Here is a 22,194-nt window from a genome sequence, read left to right on the forward strand (position 1 = left end):
GTTACCTTATGGGTTACCACGGCAACGACATAAGTGAATCATGTGGTGCCGTGTCAAGCGAGCTGTGCACCTACCAAGACCACAACTAAGACGTCACCAATGGGGCCGGAGCTGTAGAGCAAATGCCCCCCCCCCCCCACCACCACCACCTTTGTAGACACACATTCACCACAAACACGCTCAGGTTCGCGCTGCGTGAGACAGAAAATACCAGACGAGATAATAAAGATATACCATTCAAGCTTTGGATGATGATCTAAGAGATAAAATGAGACAACGGAAGCCGCTGAATGTGCAGCTCGTATTTACAGGACACACAACCCAGCCACTCGGTATAAAACACATACACACGGAACTCTCTGCAGCTGGAATCCTTTCTTTCTTTTTTTACTCAAATTAAAAAGGGAGGATGGACGGGTGACATGACAACACCACAGATAAGGAAAAGAAAAGAAGAAAGGGGGGGGGGGGTTGTTCAGAACTGACTCAGTGCCACATGCAGCAATAAGCCTGTGATCAGCAGCACGGGACCGGAGGCCGGAGCCCCTGCCCCGCTGTGGGCCCCGTGGCTGTGGCTCCTGTGGGGCCCGTTGCAGTCGTCGCCGAAGCAGCACGCCACCTTGGCTCCAGAGCTGCCGCCTTGGGCCTTGTCACAGAAAGCCTTGTAAGTGCACGACTTCATCACGGTGTCTGAAAGAGAGACACACACGCAGATCTGAGGACAGCATAAAACCACTGGGATAATGTTCAGCAACCTCAAATGAAGAGAGGATGTGGACGTGGAGGCTTTATGATCACACGCACACTCTCGCTCCCTCTTTCTCTTTCTCTTTCTCTCTCTCTCTCTCTCACACACACACGCACGCACGCACGCACGCACACACACACACACACACATAAACAAACAAAATACAAAACAGAAGCCTATACTGGCAGAAGTTAATAGAACATATTTGTGGGGAGTAATAAATACAAAAACCTTCTAGTGGTGCATTATGGGATTTAATTTTGGTCTTCTCTTTGCCAATGGAAACAACATGGGGACTTTTTTAGGTCCCAGCGACTTCCTCAAACTGCTGTGTCACACATGCACAGAGACATCGCTGCTGTGCTGACCTCTAGTGAGGCCTTCACATCACTGTATTCAACCAAATCGGCCTTTGTTGTTGTGTGTTTTCCTCGTTGTGTTTGTGTGTTTACTCACTGGGTCCTGTGATGGTGGAGCAGGCGTCAGCGTACTGAGGGCAGGGGGTGGAGCCCTGTCGGTTGCAGTCGTCGTCATTGGACGCCACGCACGTGTGACATTTGAGGCCGTGGCCTTTGCAGACAGAACAGGAGAGAACACCTGAACTTGAGACTAAGCATGCATATTCACAGGCGGGTGGAGGACATGCACAAAAACACACACACACACACACACACTAACTTGCAGAGAACCACGTATTGCTGTCAATCTTATGCCAAATTTATTCAGTTTTTAATCTGTGACAGCTTTACATGTGAAATGTCCAAAACTGAGCAGGCCTCAAGCTAAACCTGCTTTTACCACTGAGGAAATGAACATTCCAGGATCATCCGTGCCTCTACAACCCATCCACAACCAGTCTGCCAGCTGCTAATCAACTAAATCCTCACCCACCGCCAGGAAAAAAAAACACATCCCAAATAATCCAGCGTCAGTGTCGGTTTTAATGGAACTCACTGTGACAGGCCAGAGAGATGAACAGCAGGAGGGCGAGAGCGGTCCTCATTGCAGCCGGCTGCAGGCTCCCAAGCGTCTTCAGGAGTCCAGAGAAAGAGTGGACAGGCTGAGAGGAGTCACAGATGGAAGGGACACTCCAGGGTTGTGGGGAAGGAGGAAGAGGAGGGGATTTAGACACGAGAAGGTGTCTGCATGGGGGCATTAAGGTCTTATCTCTGTAATCTCCATCTATGCTGCACAGCCAGCACCCTGCAGTAATAGACTTAACCCAGCGAGCTTTAACAGGAAGCAGACTCCTAGTTTTGAGGTCATTTGTCGGAGGATCGGTTCCACGGCGCAGTCTAAGTTGCAACTGACAGTTTGGGAAGTTCATCAATCACTCAGGGAGGAGATCGATCACTGCCTCAACGGGGCTGAGTGAGAGTATGTGTGTGTGTGTGTGTGTGTGTGTGTACTCATTTTTGTTTCCACAATACACACTGGACCTCATGGGGAACAAAGCCTGGACCTGGTTGTATGGTGTGCACTGTCCAGTTAGCATAGATCACAGGCTTATAGCGGAGCAAACCTGTGAGTGTGAGTGTATGTGTGTGTCGGGAAGTCTGACGTGAGTATTGTGCATCATTACCGGAACGGAGGCTTATGACACACATACTGACAAACATAACACACACAAACACACGCACACAATGTGAAAATTCATACAGAAATCAGTCAGGAAAGCAGTTGCAGAAATTACAGTGGAGTAAATAATATTTATTCAAGCAAATGTACAACAATCACGGTTAGTCCTCAACACAAGTGTGACAATCCCATTTTTTATATACAAACACAAACCGTGACTCAGGAAAGGGAAGTTAGAACCCAGGATACCCCCCCACACAGGGGCTCTGGACCAGCTCTCTGTTTAAAGTGTCCAAGCCTTTAGCTCTGGAGGGTTTTACCCTAATAAAGTTTCTGTAGACTACGCCTAGAACGTAGTCTCCCCTGCTCCCTCTGGAGAGCACCCTACTGAGTACCCTTTAATTCAGAGACAGTAGAGCAGACACGCCCGTTTACGACAGCTCTCCTTCCATAAACCTGAACATGTTTCACTCTAGCTGCAGTGTAGATATTTATCTATATGAACGCTAGCAGTAGCAGAGCAAGGAGCTTGAGCAGATTCAATTCTATAAGTAATAAAAATCACTTATTCAAAATCATAAATCTAAATGAACAGAGCTGAGGCTGGAATGGTATTTACCAAAGGGAGGGGGACATGGGCTGTACAACCTTTCTTTCCTGTAGCAGGGAGTTGGGGTACCAGTGAGAAACAATATTTTATAAAATAAACAGCTGAGGCAATGTGACATTAGTTGGCACAAATACAAACGATGGCACACAGGTGGGTTTGTTACAGGAGTGGATTTACATGGTGGTTAGGACGCAGTGACTGACTCCAATGAACTGAGGATGGAATCCTTTAAAGTGACAAATATATAAAGTAAACCCTTGTTTCACTTTGTTAACCAGTAACTGCCCAATTTAAATCATGGATTTGCAAAAATTACACTGTATAATATTGAGATAAACATTTGACTTTCCGTAAAACTGGTGTCGGGGAGAAATCCTTTAGTTTTTTTCCTTCAAAAACACATTTGAACAAACATTCAGCTACGTCTCAACCACCTCACGTCTTTAATAAAGCGCTGAGATGCTGAATGCAACTATTTGAACAAAATATGTAAATCCTGAGAAATGCAAAGGTGTAAAAAGCAACGTGCATAGAAACCTATTTATTTGTTGAATCATCACAAATAAGCAACAGGAAAAAAACTTGAAACAAAGACGTTGCATTCTTGGTTTCTCTCACAGTGAGTGACGTTTACAAAAAGTGACCATGCAGCACTTGACTGAAATATAGTGTCATTATGTTGTAGCCTTGCTCCAGTTGTTCAGGATTCTCTACTTGACAGTTAATGACCATGGGTTTTTATACAGTCACAGGAAAGTTTATGATTGTCAGGTAATTATACGTCTCTGTGAAAGATACAAATATACTGCCGCTCTTTAAATAGTCTTGAATATAATCTGTGTCATACTGTAAATCATGTGAAGCTGAAGCTGAGAATTCTTTGCAGTTTTAGATTCACTGAAGTGAGGTCCAGATTCCCTCAGGTTTCAGAGGACTCCTGTACTTCCTTAAACAATCTGAAATCCTCCTCTTCAGCTCTCATGCAGCTTGACTATGACTCTGACCTCCTTCGGCCCGATACAGTGCCCCTGAGCTTCTCTCTACCAGAGTGAAATTCTTGTTTACCTCATATAAAAATACATTTTATGGATTGTTGCTTTTCAACAATCCTCGTCAAAAGCCCATCAGAGCACACGCCCAAAACATCCTGCAGTAAGTCTGATGTCATTCTGCACGAGCGTTTGCTAAGGAATGAGCTGCTAAGCTGCTGGGAGTTGACTCACAAGCAGGTTGTTGTTGGCCGGCACCATGGACAAAAGCACAAGGGGCCAGGATGAGCTCATAAAGGGCAGTGAATGCAAACAAAGTGACGACATAGAACCAAACTCCCGGCAATAATTAACATCTACAGAACCTCCCTTGATTCTGGTCACGTGTAGTGCAATAGTAGTGTACAAGGAAGTTACTTTAAACATGTGGTGTACATGAGCAGTCTCTGAGAGGAAGAGCTGGCACAAGGTAGTAGAGCTGCTTCCTGGCTGGGCGCATGCACGGGGCAGGACCAGAGGGACGGTGGAAGCCGACTCACAGCGAGTGGCTGTCAGTCGATTCTTCCCATTTTGGCGATCAGCTCATCACAGATCTTTGTGAGTTCCTCGATCTCTTGATTCTGTGAAAGTACAACGAAGGATGAATCAGTACATTTCATACATCTCTATTAACTTATATACTACAACACAGCACAGCCATATAGCATACAAATATACTAAGGCCCCGTTCAGACCTGGCATTAACATCCGTCCTGAGGATCTCACTTCCCCGCTCTATATGTAAATATTCACATTTGTCATTTGTGTTGACAAATACCAAAATAGTTAATTCAGCCAGTCTGACTTTACAGACAATAGACAACAATTATGACAACGCTTCCGTGTGTTGGCTTTTGTGTGTGAGTGTGACAGCACGAGTGCCCCGGGTCATTTGCGTTCACACAGTGAAAAGACTGAGGCCACATGTGTCCACCTCTGAATGGGACGAAAGTGATCAGATCTCTGGATGGATTCACACATGTACTCAGCACTGTACGCTTGTTATCAGATTACTCAGAACAAATGTTAATACCAGGTCTGAAAGGAGTGTACAAGTGTCATAGAGACGTCAGGATGGTTCTGACCTTCTGCTGCAGCGCTTGTTCCAGAGACTCGTTCTTCATCTGCTCCTTCCTCAGGCCTGCGGTCAGCGCTACGCTCTCTGAGCTCGCCTTCGTACGCACCTGAGCGATTTCCTCATTGGCCCTGATTGTGACATGGAAGCAGGGAACAGATGTGTCATATACCAGAGTCTCAAACCCGTATAAGTATTAAATATGTGTATCACAGATTTATCTTTGAATCTCTACATACTTGTCTAGTTTCTCTTCAGCATGGACTTTCAGTGTGAGGTATCTCTGCTCCTCCTGTTTGACTCTGGCCAGATATTCCTGAGCACACTTCTTCAGCACCTCTTCATTCTGTTTGAGGAAAAATCCAACGTCAAACAAATTGTGATTTAAAAACAAAACTCAGACAGAGAAAATAGATTCGATGTTGCATGTATATCTTTACAATTTTCTAATACAGTATTAAACTTGGCTATGGTCTTATAGAGACATGATTCTTTAAAACTTTTCTTATATTTGAAAACATTGTGGGCTCTTCTCCTCCTTATCTTCTGCATTCCTGCCGTCCCACACATGTGCTGCTGAAAGCTTCACCACAGCTGTCTGTTTCCCCTCAAGCAGCTGTTCTACAGCAGCTGTGAGTCAACTCCTGGTCAAGATTTGGGCACACACAGCTTTAATCGAGGGTTTTCTGTGTGGTGTTTGTTGGAGTGGAGGAGAGAACAGTGCCTGAGGGCAGCATTTATCCACTGACCTTCCATTTAAAGCCCTGTTGCTCTTACTTCAAGACGACCACTGCCCCTGATCACGCTTCCAACCTTATTCTGACCTTAATCTTCTTGCAGCCCTGCTATTGGCTGATCACCTCAGCATTTGAAATAGACACTTTCCATAAATACTTGTTTAGACTTGCACTTGTCCTACGACCCCTTACTTTCTTAAAGCCCTCCAGGGTGCTCTTCATATTTTCAAAACGTCGAAACACGTCAGACAGAGAACGCTCCACGGAGTTCAGGTCGGCCAGCGCTGCTTCCTTCTCCATCGTCACTGCATGCAAAGCCTTCTGGGAGCTGGCACTGTTGCGCTGCTCGTCCTCTGTGAACAGTGAAGAAGAGGATATTAGTGAAAAGTGCTAAATTACAGTTTGAGTCTAGCAGTAGCAGTGATTAGCAGTAGCAGTGATTGAAAAATAATATTTTCCACAAAAACAAGGACAGGTAATAACAAATTTGGCATGCTTAGATAACAAATATTTAGGCGCATGTGAAATTTGGTGCAGATACAAATTATAATCAGGATCTACTGAATTTAAACATGGTTTCATAAACTATTGGGCCTTGGCGGAGTTATGTGCTCTACTGAGTGCCATGGTTCCTTGGTTTGTTACAGTTGGTTATATTTGAGGATTTCTACTCACCATACATCTGAGCAATTGTCTTCTCATATTCTGCAACAATCTTCCTGTAATAAGACCAAACACATAATGTGTCTTAAAACGAGAGGCATTCAAATATCACATTTACATGACTACACAAACACTTCCACTACACCCATAAAACCCTTATAATTAAAAAAGGGAACTGATAAATTATAGATATTGTTGTATCAATGAGTCTAATGCGTCTAATCTTATGTCCAAAGTGTCAAAACCTCATGTGAGCCTCAAATGGAATCAGTGTCCGTTCATTCTTTATAAGAATTGAGTGAATAAAGCCCCTAACCCCAAATATGTTTTCTAACCTCATCTCATTGACTTCTTGTCTGCAGTCATCATATTTTTTCTTCCAGTCGCTGGCTTCCACCTCTTTAGTGATGATCTGAAAGGAGATGCTGTCTGTGAGCAGAATTCTATGTACAAATAATACCAAACTGAATATCTACACAACAGACACACACTTGATATGAGTGAGAAAACTGTGTTACCTCCTCTCTAATAAGAGTGAGAACTGCTTGCTTCTCTGTTTCACTGATGCAGATGGAATCAAGGACCTGACTTCCTGTTTTCTGCATCTCGCTCTCCCTGGAGTTGCTCTTCAGTTTGCACGTGTCCTCGTACTGCTGGGGACAGAAAGGAATCGGTCACGTCCTCCAGATATTGAGGAGGTAAATCCATCTGAACCTTTGAACAGTTTATAAGGTATTTCTGACAATATAACTTCTTATTTTCCAAATGAAATGAATACAAACATCCAAGTTATCTTTTGTTTCTGTTATTTTACTTTGAACATGTGACATTGCTCTCTGTCTCTGTACACCTGATCTTTATTTCTCACTTATCATTTCTCTTTCATTCTATTAAACCTTTCTCCCTCTCATTTGTTACTTTATACCCATCTTGCCTTGTAGTCTGTGTTCTCAAACATCCTTCATCTTCTCCTTCCTCTTCTCCTCCCCCTTGTCTTATCCCACTCTCATTTTGTCCTTCCCTGGATTAGGTCCGTCATATTCTAATCTCCTGAATGATAATCTAAATCCATCTGTCACCTGAGTAGATGAACATAGTGGCAGTCACTAAGAAGCTCCTGCTGTCCTACAGCAAACTGCAGTCCCCGTATCAGACACCCGATCATGCTGCAGCTTCACATATATAATCAACTATATAGTCTGTCAAATATTTGTATTATTCATGTGATTAAATAGCACTTGGCTACTGTTGTATCACAGTAATATGAAACATAAGGACACGTCTGGACTTGTCTGACTGTTTTCATCCCTGATGTTGAGTCGGTAGTGACCTATAAAAAAGTGCTCTAGCTCCATCTAGTGGTTTTAGGCGAGACCTTCATCACATGACAGTATGGATGACAACATAACACAGTCATGATTAAATAGACTGTATACATGGTTTGTGGTACATTAGATTTATCAAGATCACTTAAATGGACAAATGTGTTAAATCCTCACCACAGAGCAGCAGTCTGACTCCTCAGGAGTGGACATCACTTGGCAGTCTTGCACTGGAAGAAAGCAACATAATCATGGTAAGAATATGAGACATGAGAAGTTAATGTTACAATAAAACACAAAACAAATGTTTTCCTGAGTCGTTAAGACCAATTCCACTCACCACAAATGAAATGGTGTAATTTATTCTCATGACTGAATGTAATGTGTCTTGATATTATGGTAGCAGCGAGTTGATCTTCATGCAGTAAACGGCACAAGTTTGATATTTAAAGTTAATGATTAATGTCATGTTTGTTTGTAACAGTAAAGCAAGTTGACCTTCTCACTGTCGGCTCGGCTGATTGTTTGCATTGAGGGAAGCTGAAGTCAGCTGACTAAACTTGAACATCCAGTCATCTGGTCTCTTTACATGAGAGTCGCTCCCTGAGCTGAGAAACAACTGAGTGACCCGAGTGTACTGGAGCTGGGTGCCTCTCAGGAATGTAGAAATTAGGAACGCAACAATAAAGTTAATCATTGGTGCTTACCGCTCACACTGCTCGCCAACTTCTCCTCATCTGTGGCGTGGCCTCCATGATGGTCGTCCTTTAACAACAGCAAACATTCAACCACACAGACAATACATATTGCGAGAGCTAATGCTATCACATAAGTCAAATGTTACTTAAAAAAACGGAGAGTTCTTACCTGTTCACGGAGTTCCTTTTGCGTCTGTGGCTGGATCTGTTTCACTTTACACGAGTTCCTTAGTACAAAGATCAATGAGAAAATTAGTATCAACACAAAACAGATCATATCTCTGTACTTGCGAACATATGGCCAGGTGTGAGGATGAGGAGAAAAAGCAGGAGAGACACAAAAGCCCAGACCTCATAGCTCTGCTCTGTGTGTGTGCGGAATTCAAATGCTTTCCTAAAAGGGCTGATTTACGCAGAAGAAAAAGCAGATTAGTGATGATGGCGTTTGCCAAACTCATATAAGAACAAGAACAGTTGCACAGAGCATTAGAGGGAATTACATGATTTCCACTAATACCGTTTCTCCCCCACTTTCTAAATCTATTGTTCACTTTCCCCCCCAACTTTGATTGAAATGAGGTCAAGTGGAAGACACAGCAGGATGCGTAATGAGCCTGGACTGGGACTGCTCTATTCAGAATAGCAATTTGCAAAAGACACACACACACACACACACTCATCTGCGCACAGTTAGACAGTACTTACAACAGAGCACAGAGGAAATGGACTTGCTCTGCAGTCCTGATGCCACACAGAGAGAAGGGAAACAGAATGATAGGTTTGGAAGGAAAAGGAAGGAAAGACACAGGAGATGTTGGGACAGGGGTTAGGTCAAACACAAGGTGAGTGTGGGGGGGGGTTACTATAGTTTAGAGAACTGAAAGTCCAGACTTCGAGACAGATGAGAGATTATTATTCGGGCAAAGTCCAGCTGCTAAGAAACTAGTTGTTACATGAAAACAAACCCTACGACCAAACCTGAGCTTTATCTGAAGACTCCAATCAGGACGGATGGAGGATGTAAAATAATGGGAGCTAAATTACTATACAGTACGATGGCCTATAATATGTAATCTATTAAAATGTAAAGATGCTGCTCTTGTACAGGTAGTGTGTTGACCCTGTTAGACCACACATTATACCATAATAAACAATATATATAATCTAATACATCCACATACAGTAATATAGAGTGATGCCAATAGAATTGGATAGAACTTCTTTCAAATCTGTTAATCTTTGTGTACCTAACTGAACTCTCACAACAGAACTGATTGTTCAAAAATAGTTTGCAGTTTATTACTGTGTGTGTATATGTTCATACACAAACAAAAAGAAAGTGATTCTAGTTATTCTGTGGGGTTTCTCTAGTTGATGCAGACCACAAGAGGGCGTTGTTGCCAAGTTAACTTGTCTTTTCACCATTCAAATAACATTTAGTCAACAAAGGTCAAGCATTCTTTAAAAATACTCAATCCCGCTGTGAGAACTAAAAAACTTCCCCAGATCAGCAGCTATGGAGTAATAAAAGCAAATACAGAACTAATCCTACCGAGCCAAAGTGATCTTAAATCCTGAGATAAAAATAAGAGCAATAAAACCGTTACAAACTATAGTAGTATTAATGATGAATGAATGCAGAGACTTAATAGCTGACAGACCTTTAGAGAGAACAGAGCAGGGTCACAGGCCACAGCTTGTTAAAATGGGAACATTTTGATCCCTTCAGGTTCTCTGTGTACAATGGCAGCCATTCACTATTGTTCCCTACAGCCATAAAAGAGAGCAGCGTCTTTTTTATGCTTGAAAATCGGTGAGTCATGTTAGTATAGTAAATAGAGCTACTGACTGGAAAGAGGGTGATTATGATTGATGAAAGAAAAGGAATAGGCTCTGTGCATGTTTGACTGTAATCTTCTACTCACGTCGTTGTGGCTTCGCTGGTCTCGCAGGTCAGTTTTGAGTTTGACAGCATAGAGTTTTTGTTTCCATTGAGCAAATCGGGATCCACACAAATGTCACACCTGGAGCTCAGGTTTGAGTCCGGGCTGGAGTCAGATGTCATCGGAGCCTCATCGTCCACCTCCGTAGGATCGGGTTTGTTCAGTGAGGAGAGGACGCTCAATGAAGGGGGCCTGACAGCTGGAGGCTGGGGCAGAGGGGTGGATGGGGAGAGGCCCTCTCCTGGACCGGATTTGGTGCTGAGAGTCAAATTAAGGTTCTGATCCAAACAGAAGCTGCTGTTGTCCGGAGAGGAGCCGGTGAGGTTGTTCAGAGAATCAACCACTTCTTTTTTAGAGTTCTCGTCCAGAAAGTGGTTTGTAACATCAGGAAAACCTGTGAAAAGTAAAGAAAAGTGATAAAGTTTATACAGCACATTATAAAAGCAAAATTCCATTAAGTGCTTCACAATAGTAGAGTAAAATTAAAAACAACAACTCCAGATCAAAAAACAAAAAACAAAACAGAGTACAATACTGTAAATAAAAATTGCACAACTGCAGCTCTTATCAGGCTGATCTTCAGCCGTCTAAAGGTCCTGACGTTAGAAATGATAAACAGTTTCCTTATGTTTTAAACCTGAGTGCAGAACAGCCGACTCTTTTTGAGAAATCTTGAAGACCTAACAGTGAGAAAGCACTGCAGCAGAGCTCTAATGTCGACAGGTGCATCACTTTGATGATCTAAATGGGTGATTACAACAATCTTAAATCTGATCAAATTCAGATTAGAGAAACAAGAACGGTGTCGCATTTATTCTTTTAGAGGACCTACTTTTTCACCGGATACGTATTGGCTATTTTGTCCCTTTTAGCTATGTTTTTGGTGTCTTCCAACTCCTGAGGGAAATATCTGCCTTGTATGCTGCTGATGCGCCACTTTTTTCTTCAGCTATTGGCTCACTTTGCCTGTCTACCATTTGGTGCAGGGCAGGTTGTGTTTAGTGAGGCTTTCAGAGAAAACTGAGGCTGAACTCGATGCAGTGAGAGCAGTGCGAATGAATTAGAACAGTGAAGTAGAAGAACCATCATAGGGATGACGCAGGGAAAATAGATTTTATTCAGGCGTTTCTGTCCTGGAGGAGTGAAAACTAACATCTCAATCCTGTGATGGCTGTTCCTTCTCCTGAAAGAACATTTAAAATAGCTGGTGACTTCCTCTCAGACCACTTCACATCCTGTGTCCTAACACATGCCTCTAATGACCACAGCAGCAGACCAGGCTCTGTTGAGTCACACGGCTGCAGAAACACAGTACACTCTGTCACTGAAGAAACGCACCCACACACATGCACTGTAAAACTCACACAGCTACACACAATAATAAACCGACAAAAACCTCTCCTGTATTTTTCTTTACGTCTTCTCACCATGCCCAACGTGAATGAAGCCATTGTGGAGGTGGGTGACAGGCGACTTAAGACCGAGTGTTACCGAGACCGAGACTTATTATATTATAAAGTCAGTTTATGGCAGTTTAGCTGAGCTTCTGCTAAAAATGTAAGGTTCTTTCAAAAACACTGCATTCCCACCCTTCAGAGACATGGAACAGATGTAGAGGAACCACACCCAGAAATGGAGAGTACACACCACCACGTGGCCTAGCAACAAAAACAACATCTGACTTTATTACAGTTTCACAGCTCAACTAAAAGAGAGGAAAGGGAGATGGAAGGGGAAGTGTGTGAGAGAGTCGGTGAGAGAGAAAAAGATACTCCAGTATCCAGGTACTGGTTCAACAGTTCTTAATTGTGGCTCGTGCCTGTTCCCATGTACAGACAGCAACCCCCCTGAGCTGTTAAGTCTAATTATAGGGAACCAGGCTATCAGTTTCTCAACACAGTCGATCTTTTATTTATGACCTATAACCCACATTTTGTACGGACCATGTGACGGTTTTAGCATGAAAAGAGACTGTTATTGTCTACAAACTAGTTTCAATACCAAACACGTTCATCTCTCTGTCAGCATCTGGCACAGCGTCCCCTATGCTGTGGTCAAAACATGTCTGACTTCAAGAGGCTGAGACATCCACAGCGTGCAGACGAATACATATCCTCATACACCCCGAGAACATGTCAAACTCAATAGAGGTGCATGAAGAGAGTAAGTTTGCAAACATTAGCGAAGGCATTTGTTTCAGGACAGAGGATCCACTCAGATTATCTATTGCCATGGTAACACGTGGTGCTCCTGTCTGTGTGGGTGAAAGCAGGACAGCTGGGGGGGGGGGGGGGGGGGACTTTCACACCAGTGGGCCTCTTTGGCAGCTTCAAACAGGCCGGACTTAAATACTGCCCACTTGGTTTACAAGTCTCATACACATAGTATGCACAGCTGATAGTATGCTGATCATGGATCTGTAGCAAACATGTGGTGAACATAAAAAAGTACACAAAGTAACAACATTATTTCCAGAGAAAGCTCTTTTAGTGCACATTTCATGGACTGTTGCCGCAAGTTCTTGTGAGTACCAGTCATTTACACACCAACACAAACCTAGGGCCCAGGTTATAAAATACCGGAGATCTCCTTTAAAGAATAGGCTGTATAGCCAATGGAATTGAGAATAGGACAATTATAAGTTTGCATTACTACTAATAGTCATTACTGAAATGTTATTTATGTGTTTAGATGTTTGCCCTCACTCCCAGTCCTGATCTAGATCTGGATTTCTTTTTGAGAATTTTATTTGAGAAAAAATCGAATTGAGCTACAGTGAGGTTATCCAGGTCACTGGGACATTGCTGTTGGTAATCACAACCAACAATGTGCACCACACCCAGCAGTGATGCTGATGTGGTCAGTGGTGAAACCCAAACCAGAGCGGGCAGTGAAACACTGCTCTTCATTCTCATGTTAAGTTGCTCTTCAATTCTGAGACACAAGCAGCCAAACAACTACTTTGGCTTTCTCCATTTAAACAGGAATAAGACAAGATTATCAATCTGTTCTGAGATTCTTCTGTACGTACGCTGTTGGGTATTTTCTATGTGACAATGTGCAGTTGGTACCAGAAAAAGCTATTGGTGCTTGACACCACCCAGCCTGGTCTCTGTTCGGGGTTAAGGATCAGTATAAAAGACTTAGGTCAGCCTGTCTCACCTGTGTGGTTGCAGTTGTCCAGTTGGTTCAGCAGCTTCACGAGACCCGGAGACTCGGCCTCTGGAGTCTCGAAAGTTCCCTCCGAGTCGGAACTGTGAGGAGAACGAGAGAGGACGAAACAGATTAATTTAATAACAGCCATCTCGTTGATATTCAATAAAACTTTACAAAAAAAATGTAAAAATAATGACTAAATAGAAAATGTTCCATGAAATAAGCTTTCTCATAAAGTGATGAGGAGTTTGATTTTAAAACAAATCACACTGCCTGGTTGATGGCTATAGGATTGCTTCTCACACAACTATCTATTGTCTTTCAGAACAGTGAGGCATTGAAAACACTGATCACTCTAAAACAACAACATATGCATGCTACAAGCAGCTAAAAATAAAAATGGCCGCTGTAGTAGTGTGTTGCAGGGTCAAATTCACTCTAGCAAATTAACAATGGGTTTCCTACACAAATCCTCGGTTTTCCTCAAGTGACAGGGAAATAATAGCTTTCAGAGCTCAAAGCAGCTTAAGATAAACAAGCTGCTTTTATTTTACAGGAAGGGAGAGGAAAGGAAGTGAAGCCCTACAAGGCCACCTGCATTCTTTGCCTTTCAATAAGGACACACTGTGGGACACAACACTCATTAAAGCGCACGCACACACACACAGTGTCTTTTGGTCTGCTGTGTCAGCTGCCTAGACACGCAGCCCAGATTTATTTCCAAACTGCGGAGGGACAAAAAGGCGGGTAGAGACAGAGAGAGTGAGAGTTTGTGTACGAGCGCCTGTTCCCAGCCACTCCAATGCAACATCAAAACGTCCACACGCTAATGAAAAACAGCCCAGGAGGGAACAAAGCTCCCAGTGCCAGCAAGACAACCGCACTCCATCTCTGTGATACCAGTTCACACAAACACATTCACACACTCTGGAGCTCTATACAACACCGCCATCCCGGGCTAATCCTAATATACATACCCCCCCCAACCCTGCATACACACACACACATACCACATCCCAGTGATGGCCCCACTGGCTGCGATCTTGGATGGTAACTTAGGAACTAGAAATGGACAGAAAAAAATCAAAAGCTTTGGAAACTGTGGCTTTGCCCCCCAGTTCCCCCCAACTTTCAGAAACTGTTTCCAAACCGCCAAACAGCTTTGACGCACACAGACAAAAACACTCACACATACTCAAAAACATCAAAAAAGATTCAGATCCTTAGCAATAGATTCACACAAAGCAGGGACTGATGAAACAAACATTTGAGTGACTGTATTTTGACGAGGACAACAGCCTGACGCGACCAAAAAATCCACTGTATCAATCAGTGTGTGTGTGTGTGTGTGTGAGTGTGTTTATCCACCACATGTCAGTATGACTCATGAATCATAACTGTAATCAACACACAAACACCCCCACCGACACAATCAGTCTTTTTGAGTCCAAACTCTATTGAAAACTGTTTTATCTGATTGTCTTCAACACATCGACCTGTGAACCATTTCTCTTTCTGACTTCACACTCACACACACATATGTAAACATATGTGGCCAACCCTCTTACTTGTCCTCTCCGGCATCCTTCACTCTGGGCTGCCCATCTTCTCCGGCAACCCCAGTCACTGCTGACCACGTCCATTTGGCCCACTGGACGGGAGACAACCAGGACATCCCTGAACCACGTCGAGTCCTAAACCTTAAGCCACCTCTGGTGTTTACAAGCAAACTTCCTCTTCCTCTGGATACGTTTAGTCTTATCTGTCAGTCCCAATGGCAAAGCAGTGCCGCACTCTGTCTACTAACAGCAAAAAGAAGTAGGTTGCAGCTGTCGTTCTGTCTTCTTGCTTCTCTCTCTCGCTTCTTGCTTTCGTTGTGGCTGTCTCACTTCCTCCTCTTGCTCAGCCGCTCAGCTTTCCCATCGTGCTCCTCTGCGTGGCTGGCCCTCGTGAGAGTGAAACGTGTCTCACACTGCCGCTGCTGCTGCTGTTTCTGTTGCCGCTCTGCTCCCCACAGCACTGACTCACACGGTGCAGATTACTGAAGCATCAGTAGTCACTCCTCTCTCTGCTCTCCTCCCTCTCCCCTCGCTCGGCTCCCTCTCTCTCTCTCGGTGGACGATCAGCTGGTTAACACACCGCATCTCTTCCCTGCATCCATATGTTTGCTAACTAGCTCGCCCTGCTCTCCTCCCAGATTCTTTGAGGGTTGGTTGATTGTTAATGAAGCCAAGGGGCAGAAGAGAGGCAACGGTTTGTGTTTGAAGTTGCAAAGAGGAGTCTGCTTTCTCTGAACAGACAGAAACTACCAGATGCTTGTGTCTCCAAAGAAATGGAGATGAGAAGAGATAAAAGAAGAATGGGAGGAAAGGGAAGAAATTATGGGCCATATCTATTTTAAGGAGATGAGTTTGAATCTGCAATATCCATTATTTCTGAAATTACCCTCAAATAAAGCAAATTCAGTCTGCCTCATTGTTTAAAATTAAATTTGAATCCACTAAAGGGCTTGTTATCAGCATTCTGGCAGTGTGACAGATAAATTACACCCTTTAGGACCATGTTTGCTTCCAAACTATTTTTGTACTTTACTGTTGCCAACACAGCTGGGTGGCCCACTGTGTGTTTGAGGCACAGTCTCAAAGTAATTTGAGTTGTTAATGGTTTGTTTACTTTGCAGCTCCCAACACAGACAGTGGATAACAGTGATTACTACACAAAACCATGCCGAAAAAAAGAGTCTTCCCTGGATAATGAAGAGAAGACAAGAGCAATTAAATTGCAGATATTTTCAGGAAAGACTAACAATGGGCCCTTTATACAAAATGTATAACTGTCACACGAGTCCAAATGGAGAATATTAATCCAATAATGTTGTGGCGAGTGAGCAAGCCTACAGGGGATCTGCTGTTCACAGAAAATATCCAGGTCAGAAAGTCAACAAATCAATAAAGCAAACCTAGATTGAACAATAACAACACAAATACTCATTAGACTGACAGAAAAGTAATTGGGATTAAAGCTCTGATCACTGCTCACACACACATACACATACTCGTGGATGGCTTATGTAACTTCAGGCTTTCACATTTTTACATCTCCCACACACACACAAACGCACAAAGAATCTAGGCCAGTTGAGATGTGTTCTTTTGAAAAAAATAACATGGAGCATGACTAATGTTATATCAGGGGGATGGCTCAGCCACTGTGAAAAAGGTGCATGGGGAAAGAAAAAAAGGAAGGAGCATAGACGCTTTTTCTTTTTTTTTTTAACTGCGAGGTACTTTTCCTCTCCTGCTGTTTACTGCTCGAACATGAGACACGTGGGGGGAAAGGCAAAGGCTCTTGAACTGATCAGTCTGAGCTGGTCCACAGAGACACACAGCCAGATAGACGAGAAAACATGCACGCACAAATGATGTCACACACTGGTGAGCACGGAGAAAGAGACACTGTTCAATCTGTGATGGAGGCACAGACAAAAAAATGAGCGAATCAGAGGCACGACAGATGGAAAACAGCATCAATTAAAATGGAGGAGAGAAAGACAGGGAATCAGTGGGGAGGGCGATGAAAGTGGGTTTTCTTACATATCTATTTGTGCGTATTTAACATCCCTGTCATTGTGTCCTTTCTCTCCTTATCTGTCAGTCAGAACGGGTAAGAGGAAAAACCTGTCCGTCTTGTAGAGGACAAGATCTGCAAAAGCTAACAAAGTCCCTCAAGCAGGGCACTCTGGGGTACATCACATCCTGTGTTTACACTGCAACACCTTTAAGCTGTAAAGTTGCCTCTAGGCACACAAAAACACACAGAGATCACATGACAGGACAGGGAGACAACAGGCAGCGACGGACAGAATCGTTACACTCGATCCTCAGCTCTCACCCGGGCAGAGCAGAGACCCACACAGACAGATGAGGTGGGAGGAAAACAGAGGGGAAAGGAAAAGAATCAGCCCTTATGTAATACCATGAAACCACAAGTAGCACACAGTGGCAAAACCTACACAAATACATACACCCTTTGTGAGTGGAAGCTGCCATCTTAGACAAAAAGACTCACTAGACCACACGCACTGAACCGCAGCCATTATACGTGCATAGCGTCAGTTAATCCACCAAGAATCCACAACCTTGATCATCAATTACATTTTGACTGATGGCAGCATGTGTGGTTATGAGCTAAGAATAAATCGGCAATGATTAACATGTCAGAGAGCTATAACAGAGGACATGTGATCCTGGATGAGTATAACTATGTGTGTGTGTGTGTGTGTGTGTGTGTGTGTGTGTGTGTGTGTGTGTGTGTGTGTGTGTGTGTGTGTGTGTGTGTGTGTGTGTGTGTGTAGATACAGAAAGGTTATTAGAGAAGCCTCTCAACTATCGCAGACTGTTTATCTCTGCTCTCTGTTCCCTACATGATGACAGAAACTTAAACAGTATGGGCCGTTTAGAGCCACCATCAGGTCAACATTTCCCCCAGACCTTATACTGCATTACCAGGTAACTTAAAAATTAATGGCATGATATTTTGCTGTGAATATTCTTGGTCCCTAGACGACACATACTTTTGTTTTTGGTCATTGTGGTGTTTACTCTAGACTCTCGTATTTTTTTCTTTATGTGGCCCTAGGGATTAAAAGTTTGGACACCCCTGCTCTAGAGGCACCATCAGGAAAATTCTTCTTCTTGATTATGAGAAAAACCAACTGGTGAGGACGGGATTGTATCAAGATGGCTGGATGTACATGTTGAACAGGTTTATGCTACACTCTCACCTGATGTTCATTGTTTTGCATATGTACAATTTAAAAAATATTTTTTATTGTATGATTTATTAACCAAGTATTTGTGTGCGCTGTGTTTCACCTGACAAAATGTAGGTGTTAAAAGTTAGTTTGAATTCTTTTTGGGCAACAAATGGACGAACTCTTTTGAGTTTCAGGTTCATTGTGACCAATCCTTGGGTGCCATGTTCAAACAATTACATTTTTATTACCGTCCAGCTCAGCATAACAGAGTTGTCAGTATGATGTCTGTAGAACATTTGCGGAGTGTAATGAAAGACTTCAATCTTTTAATTTTAGACGACTAAACGCTTTCAATTAGAGGTTACATTCAGAAGCTGCAGTATAAAAGGTCATGACTTCAAATGTCTCTCGTTTGATCAACAGTCACAAGGAACAGATGTCAAACAGTAAAGTTCAATGTAGTAAACATGTCAGCATTAGTATTCATAATAGAGGAGCTCCTGGCTAAATTGAAATGATTATGAAGCAAAACTATCCCAGTTGCACAAGTTGTTACAGAGTCAAAAAAAACAAAAACTGATTGTAATACAAATCTGTGCTTTGATTGATTCTGTCTAAAACATATGAGATTTTATCATTACAACTTTGAAAGCTTAACTACATATGAATGAGCATTCACCATGCAGAACTGTAAATCTTTGCTGTCTCGCAATATTAAAGAACGTAAAAAAGCGTAAAAAAAAATCCTGGATCTGTCCCTTTGTCCGGATCTGTTCCAAAATTGAATGCATTCTTTCCTGGCCCATGTCCATCCTACCGTTAAATTCAAATTCTGTTCGCTAATTTTTGCATAATCCTGACAAAAAAACAAACTAAACAAAGGATAGGGGCGAGAATATTATCACCCTAGTGGAGGAAATAAAAGGAAGGTGTGGATAATGTCCTGATACAGGCTCTGCATTGACTTACCAATCTGCCGTGCATAATTATGTGGGTGTTTGTATGTGTGTGAAGTATATAGAAATATTGACATGACATGAGTCAGTACAATTTCATGTGAGACATTAACTTAAGCTTAAATGTCAGGCTGTAAAAGAAATTCCCTTTGGAGATGGATGAGCCGGCTGATTTGAAGACAATAAAACTGCTGGGTCACATTTGTTTGTCTTGTTCTATGGTATAGCTCCACCTAGTGATCATTACTGGACTCTCATCCAAATTTCAAACAGAATTAACAAAATTTTACAAAGATTCAGTGACATGATGCCAGGATGAAAAGAAAAAGACAACAAAAGGAAATGTGGGAAGAATAGATGTGAGAGAGCAACGGGGGTACACAACAGATCTGATTTCACCTTTGGGAGCTTAAATGGGTTGACAAGGTCTCTGGTTTCACCATGGTAACCAATTGGGAGGAGGCCACAAGTGTATTCCACTATGAAAATCTGCTATTAGACACCCCTTAAGCCACCCTCACACAGATAAGTAGGAAACGATGTAGCACAGCAGAAGATATTAACCATATTATGTGGATTTTTAGACATCAGAGTCCAAACTATTTTTTTTAAGTCACAAAACTAAATAATAACATCAATAAAATAACAAGTGGTAAAATTTCTATAACATGATTCCATGGTGAAATAAAGTGCTAAATGAATAATGCTCATTATGTTTGAATCTGCCATTTTTCTACAAAGGTCATAGGTTACACAAAATATAAGAGCAGAAAACTAGCATGGAGTAAGACTGAATGAAGCCAGGGCACTCGCCCTCCCAGACTACTGTAGAAACATTGAAGTGACAGTGGCATGAAAGAATGAGGCAGCAAGAGAGAAAGAGAGGAGGGGTTTCATACACGGACACCGGCCGAGCTATTGTTTGTGAATACAACAGGACACAGGAGCACACAATACCCACACTAAAGTGCATGAGCATTTTACAGACATGCACACACAGAGCAGGAAGAGGACACACCCCCTACTGTTCTACATTATGACATCTTGATTCATTTTTTCCCTTTGAAGTCAGTGCCTCATGATTTCATTTCCATTCTGCTTTATTTTGCACAATATATAACAAATACACCCACATCATATACTACAATACTGGAAGTTCCAGCCATTTACCCCAAAATTATACAGCTGTGGGTTTCACGTTCATGCTGGTGAATTATTAAATCTATTATTCTCAAATTTAGTGCCCGTCTTTGTGTATTCACTGTGTTTCTCTCTTAGAATAAGAAAAGTTTTTCATCGGCAGACACTCTGCGAGAAACGAGCTCCAAATACAGGTCAGCCTCTTCCCAAATGAGGGACTGTTTGGATGTTCATGGGGAACAGGAAGTCCACTGTACATCCAAGACTGCCCCACTTAAGTCATAAAAAGGATGATTAAGCCAACTATTATTAGACTGAAAGCCGAGATCCCACGACAACGGGTTTGCTTTGCAGTATTCCCATAAGGACGGCCCCAACCCCCAACCCCCATCAGTCACACACAAACACAGAAGACTCTCTGATCCCAAAAAATATGGTCATGAGTCTCTCTTCCATCCCCAGAACATCTGCTTAAATACATGGCTTCCGTTTTAACAACCACTGCTCTCCATGACCATGACATGAATCGATGAGTGAAGCTGTGATAATAGAAGGATGCCTGACCGAGCATGACTAAGCAAGTGAGGTTACGTGGGTCGAGACAAAGTGCTCCGCTACAAGAGGCTTACAGTGGCTTTTGAAAATACAGATGAAAAAGCACGAGAGAAATGAGATCGAATGAGAAAAAAAGAGGAGGGATTGTGGCTATGACGTCTCAACAACGTCTCCAAAAACATCTTCCTACATTCTGACAAGGAGACGGCTCCAGTTAGCTGCTGGTTATACATCACTCAACACTGTGCACGGACAGAACAGAGCAGAGATCTGTGGTAACTGCTCAGACAGAAATAAAGTGTGCAGCTTGTATGATTAAAATGCCACTTTAGAATTAGGGTCACAGCTGCATAATGAATTTCTTGAAGCAGCGTTATATCTCCTGCTCTTGTAACTACAAAACCTGCAGCTGAAATATCAACACACCGACGACAGGAGGGTTTGGACGCTGCCTTGTTTCAGGAGCATGACCTGATCAGCTCATGCACAATGCATGAGCCTCTCTGCTATAATGGCAACAGCGCTACCATTTCTCTTTCTCTCTTGTATTCTGGGACCCTGGCAGCTCCCCTTAGATTTGACTATTCAAATAATATCCAAACATAGCATAGCATAGCAGCGGGGGCTGTGTGCTGTGTCATCTGATGGGCTGATTTGATTTCAGTCCAGCGGGGAAGGTTCTGGCTGTGACGCAAGCATCCAGGAAGCATCACTGCTCTTCAACTCCTTGTCTTACTCCCTTGTTCCCATCTGGGACACTGAGCTCTTACACAAAACACAACACATTCTTGCGGATAACAGGATGACTCAACTGTATCCACTCAACTAATCTTAAATCGAGTCCAGTCTGTGAAATGTTCCCTTTCCCGTGACACTCGACACATAAACACAAAAACAAAGGTCATCTTACATGCTGCTCTTTTTCCGAGGAGAGCTGACGGAGCCCTTCCTGCTCTGGCTGAGGGAGCCCCCCATGGCAACAGCCAAGTCTGTTGTTGTTGTTTCAGGTTGATCCCAGATGCTTCGTACGTCCTTTAAGGTTCACCTCTGCCTCTCGTCCAAACGGCCTGGCTCAACAGCAGAGCCCCGTAACGCGCAGCCTCTTCTCATGACTGACGGCTATTTATTCAACCAACCCGCCTCCCCTCTCCTTGTCATTTTCTGCTCTCACTGTCTCTGTTGATGCTGTGCAGCCTCAACACTACTACTGATCACACATGAACAGCTCT

At 43.0% G+C, this 22,194-nt stretch overlaps 2 protein-coding genes across 6 annotated transcripts; both read right to left on the reverse strand.

The window, feature by feature from the left end:
* Window positions 1-354: 354 nt before the first annotated feature.
* si:ch211-113d22.2 (uncharacterized) lies at window positions 355-1,922 on the reverse strand. 2 transcript variants are annotated; one of them, XM_062382074.1, is made up of 3 exons: window positions 1,703-1,922; window positions 1,205-1,318; window positions 355-690 (listed from the first exon to the last, which is right to left on the reverse strand). In XM_062382074.1, the coding sequence occupies exons 1-3, from the start codon at window positions 1,902-1,904 to the stop codon at window positions 476-478; spliced, it is 531 nt and encodes a 176-aa protein (XP_062238058.1). In that variant the 5' UTR covers window positions 1,905-1,922; the 3' UTR covers window positions 355-475. The 2 variants fall into 2 exon arrangements, with proteins under 2 accessions (XP_062238058.1, XP_062238057.1); XM_062382073.1 differs by having other exon boundaries at window positions 1,205-1,345.
* A 515-nt stretch (window positions 1,923-2,437) lies between these two features.
* LOC133946700 (transforming acidic coiled-coil-containing protein 1-like) lies at window positions 2,438-22,121 on the reverse strand. Of its 4 annotated transcripts, none has more exons than XM_062382131.1 (13): window positions 21,876-22,121; window positions 13,565-13,656; window positions 10,385-10,796; window positions 8,629-8,686; window positions 8,469-8,526; window positions 7,939-7,991; window positions 6,958-7,092; window positions 6,775-6,851; window positions 6,452-6,495; window positions 5,969-6,129; window positions 5,279-5,385; window positions 5,050-5,170; window positions 2,438-4,545 (listed from the first exon to the last, which is right to left on the reverse strand). In XM_062382131.1, the coding sequence occupies exons 1-13, from the start codon at window positions 21,938-21,940 to the stop codon at window positions 4,477-4,479; spliced, it is 1,452 nt and encodes a 483-aa protein (XP_062238115.1). In that variant the 5' UTR covers window positions 21,941-22,121; the 3' UTR covers window positions 2,438-4,476. The 4 variants fall into 4 exon arrangements, with proteins under 4 accessions (XP_062238115.1, XP_062238116.1, XP_062238113.1 ...); XM_062382132.1 differs by lacking the exon at window positions 21,876-22,121 and adding an exon at window positions 15,127-15,714 and having other exon boundaries at window positions 13,565-13,643; XM_062382129.1 differs by lacking the exon at window positions 21,876-22,121 and adding an exon at window positions 15,127-15,713.
* Between the last annotated feature and the right edge of the window lie 73 nt (window positions 22,122-22,194).

The sequence above is a fragment of the Platichthys flesus genome, chromosome 3, assembly GCF_949316205.1.
Source record: "Platichthys flesus chromosome 3, fPlaFle2.1, whole genome shotgun sequence".
Lineage (NCBI taxonomy): Eukaryota > Metazoa > Chordata > Actinopteri > Pleuronectiformes > Pleuronectidae > Platichthys > Platichthys flesus.

Bases quoted from the DNA above. Each gene is read 5' to 3' on its own strand.
- si:ch211-113d22.2 (XM_062382073.1), bottom strand. From the start codon at position 1,904: ATGCCCCCATGCAGACACCTTCTCGTGTCTAAATCCCCTCCTCTTCCT. The intron at 1,346-1,702 runs GTGAGTTCCATT...TCTCAAGTTCAG, and splicing joins CATCTCTCTGGCCTGTCACA to GTGTTCTCTCCTGTTCTGTC. The intron at 691-1,204 runs GTGAGTAAACAC...TCTCTCTTTCAG, and splicing joins CTCCACCATCACAGGACCCA to ACACCGTGATGAAGTCGTGC.
- LOC133946700 (XM_062382129.1), bottom strand. From the start codon at position 15,233: ATGTCCTGGTTGTCTCCCGTCCAGTGGGCCAAATGGACGTGGTCAGCA. The intron at 13,657-15,126 runs GTAAGAGGGTTG...TTCTCCTCACAG, and splicing joins AAGGATGCCGGAGAGGACAA to TTCCGACTCGGAGGGAACTT. The intron at 8,687-10,384 runs GTGAGTAGAAGA...CTTTGTACTAAG, and splicing joins ACCAGCGAAGCCACAACGAC to GAACTCGTGTAAAGTGAAAC.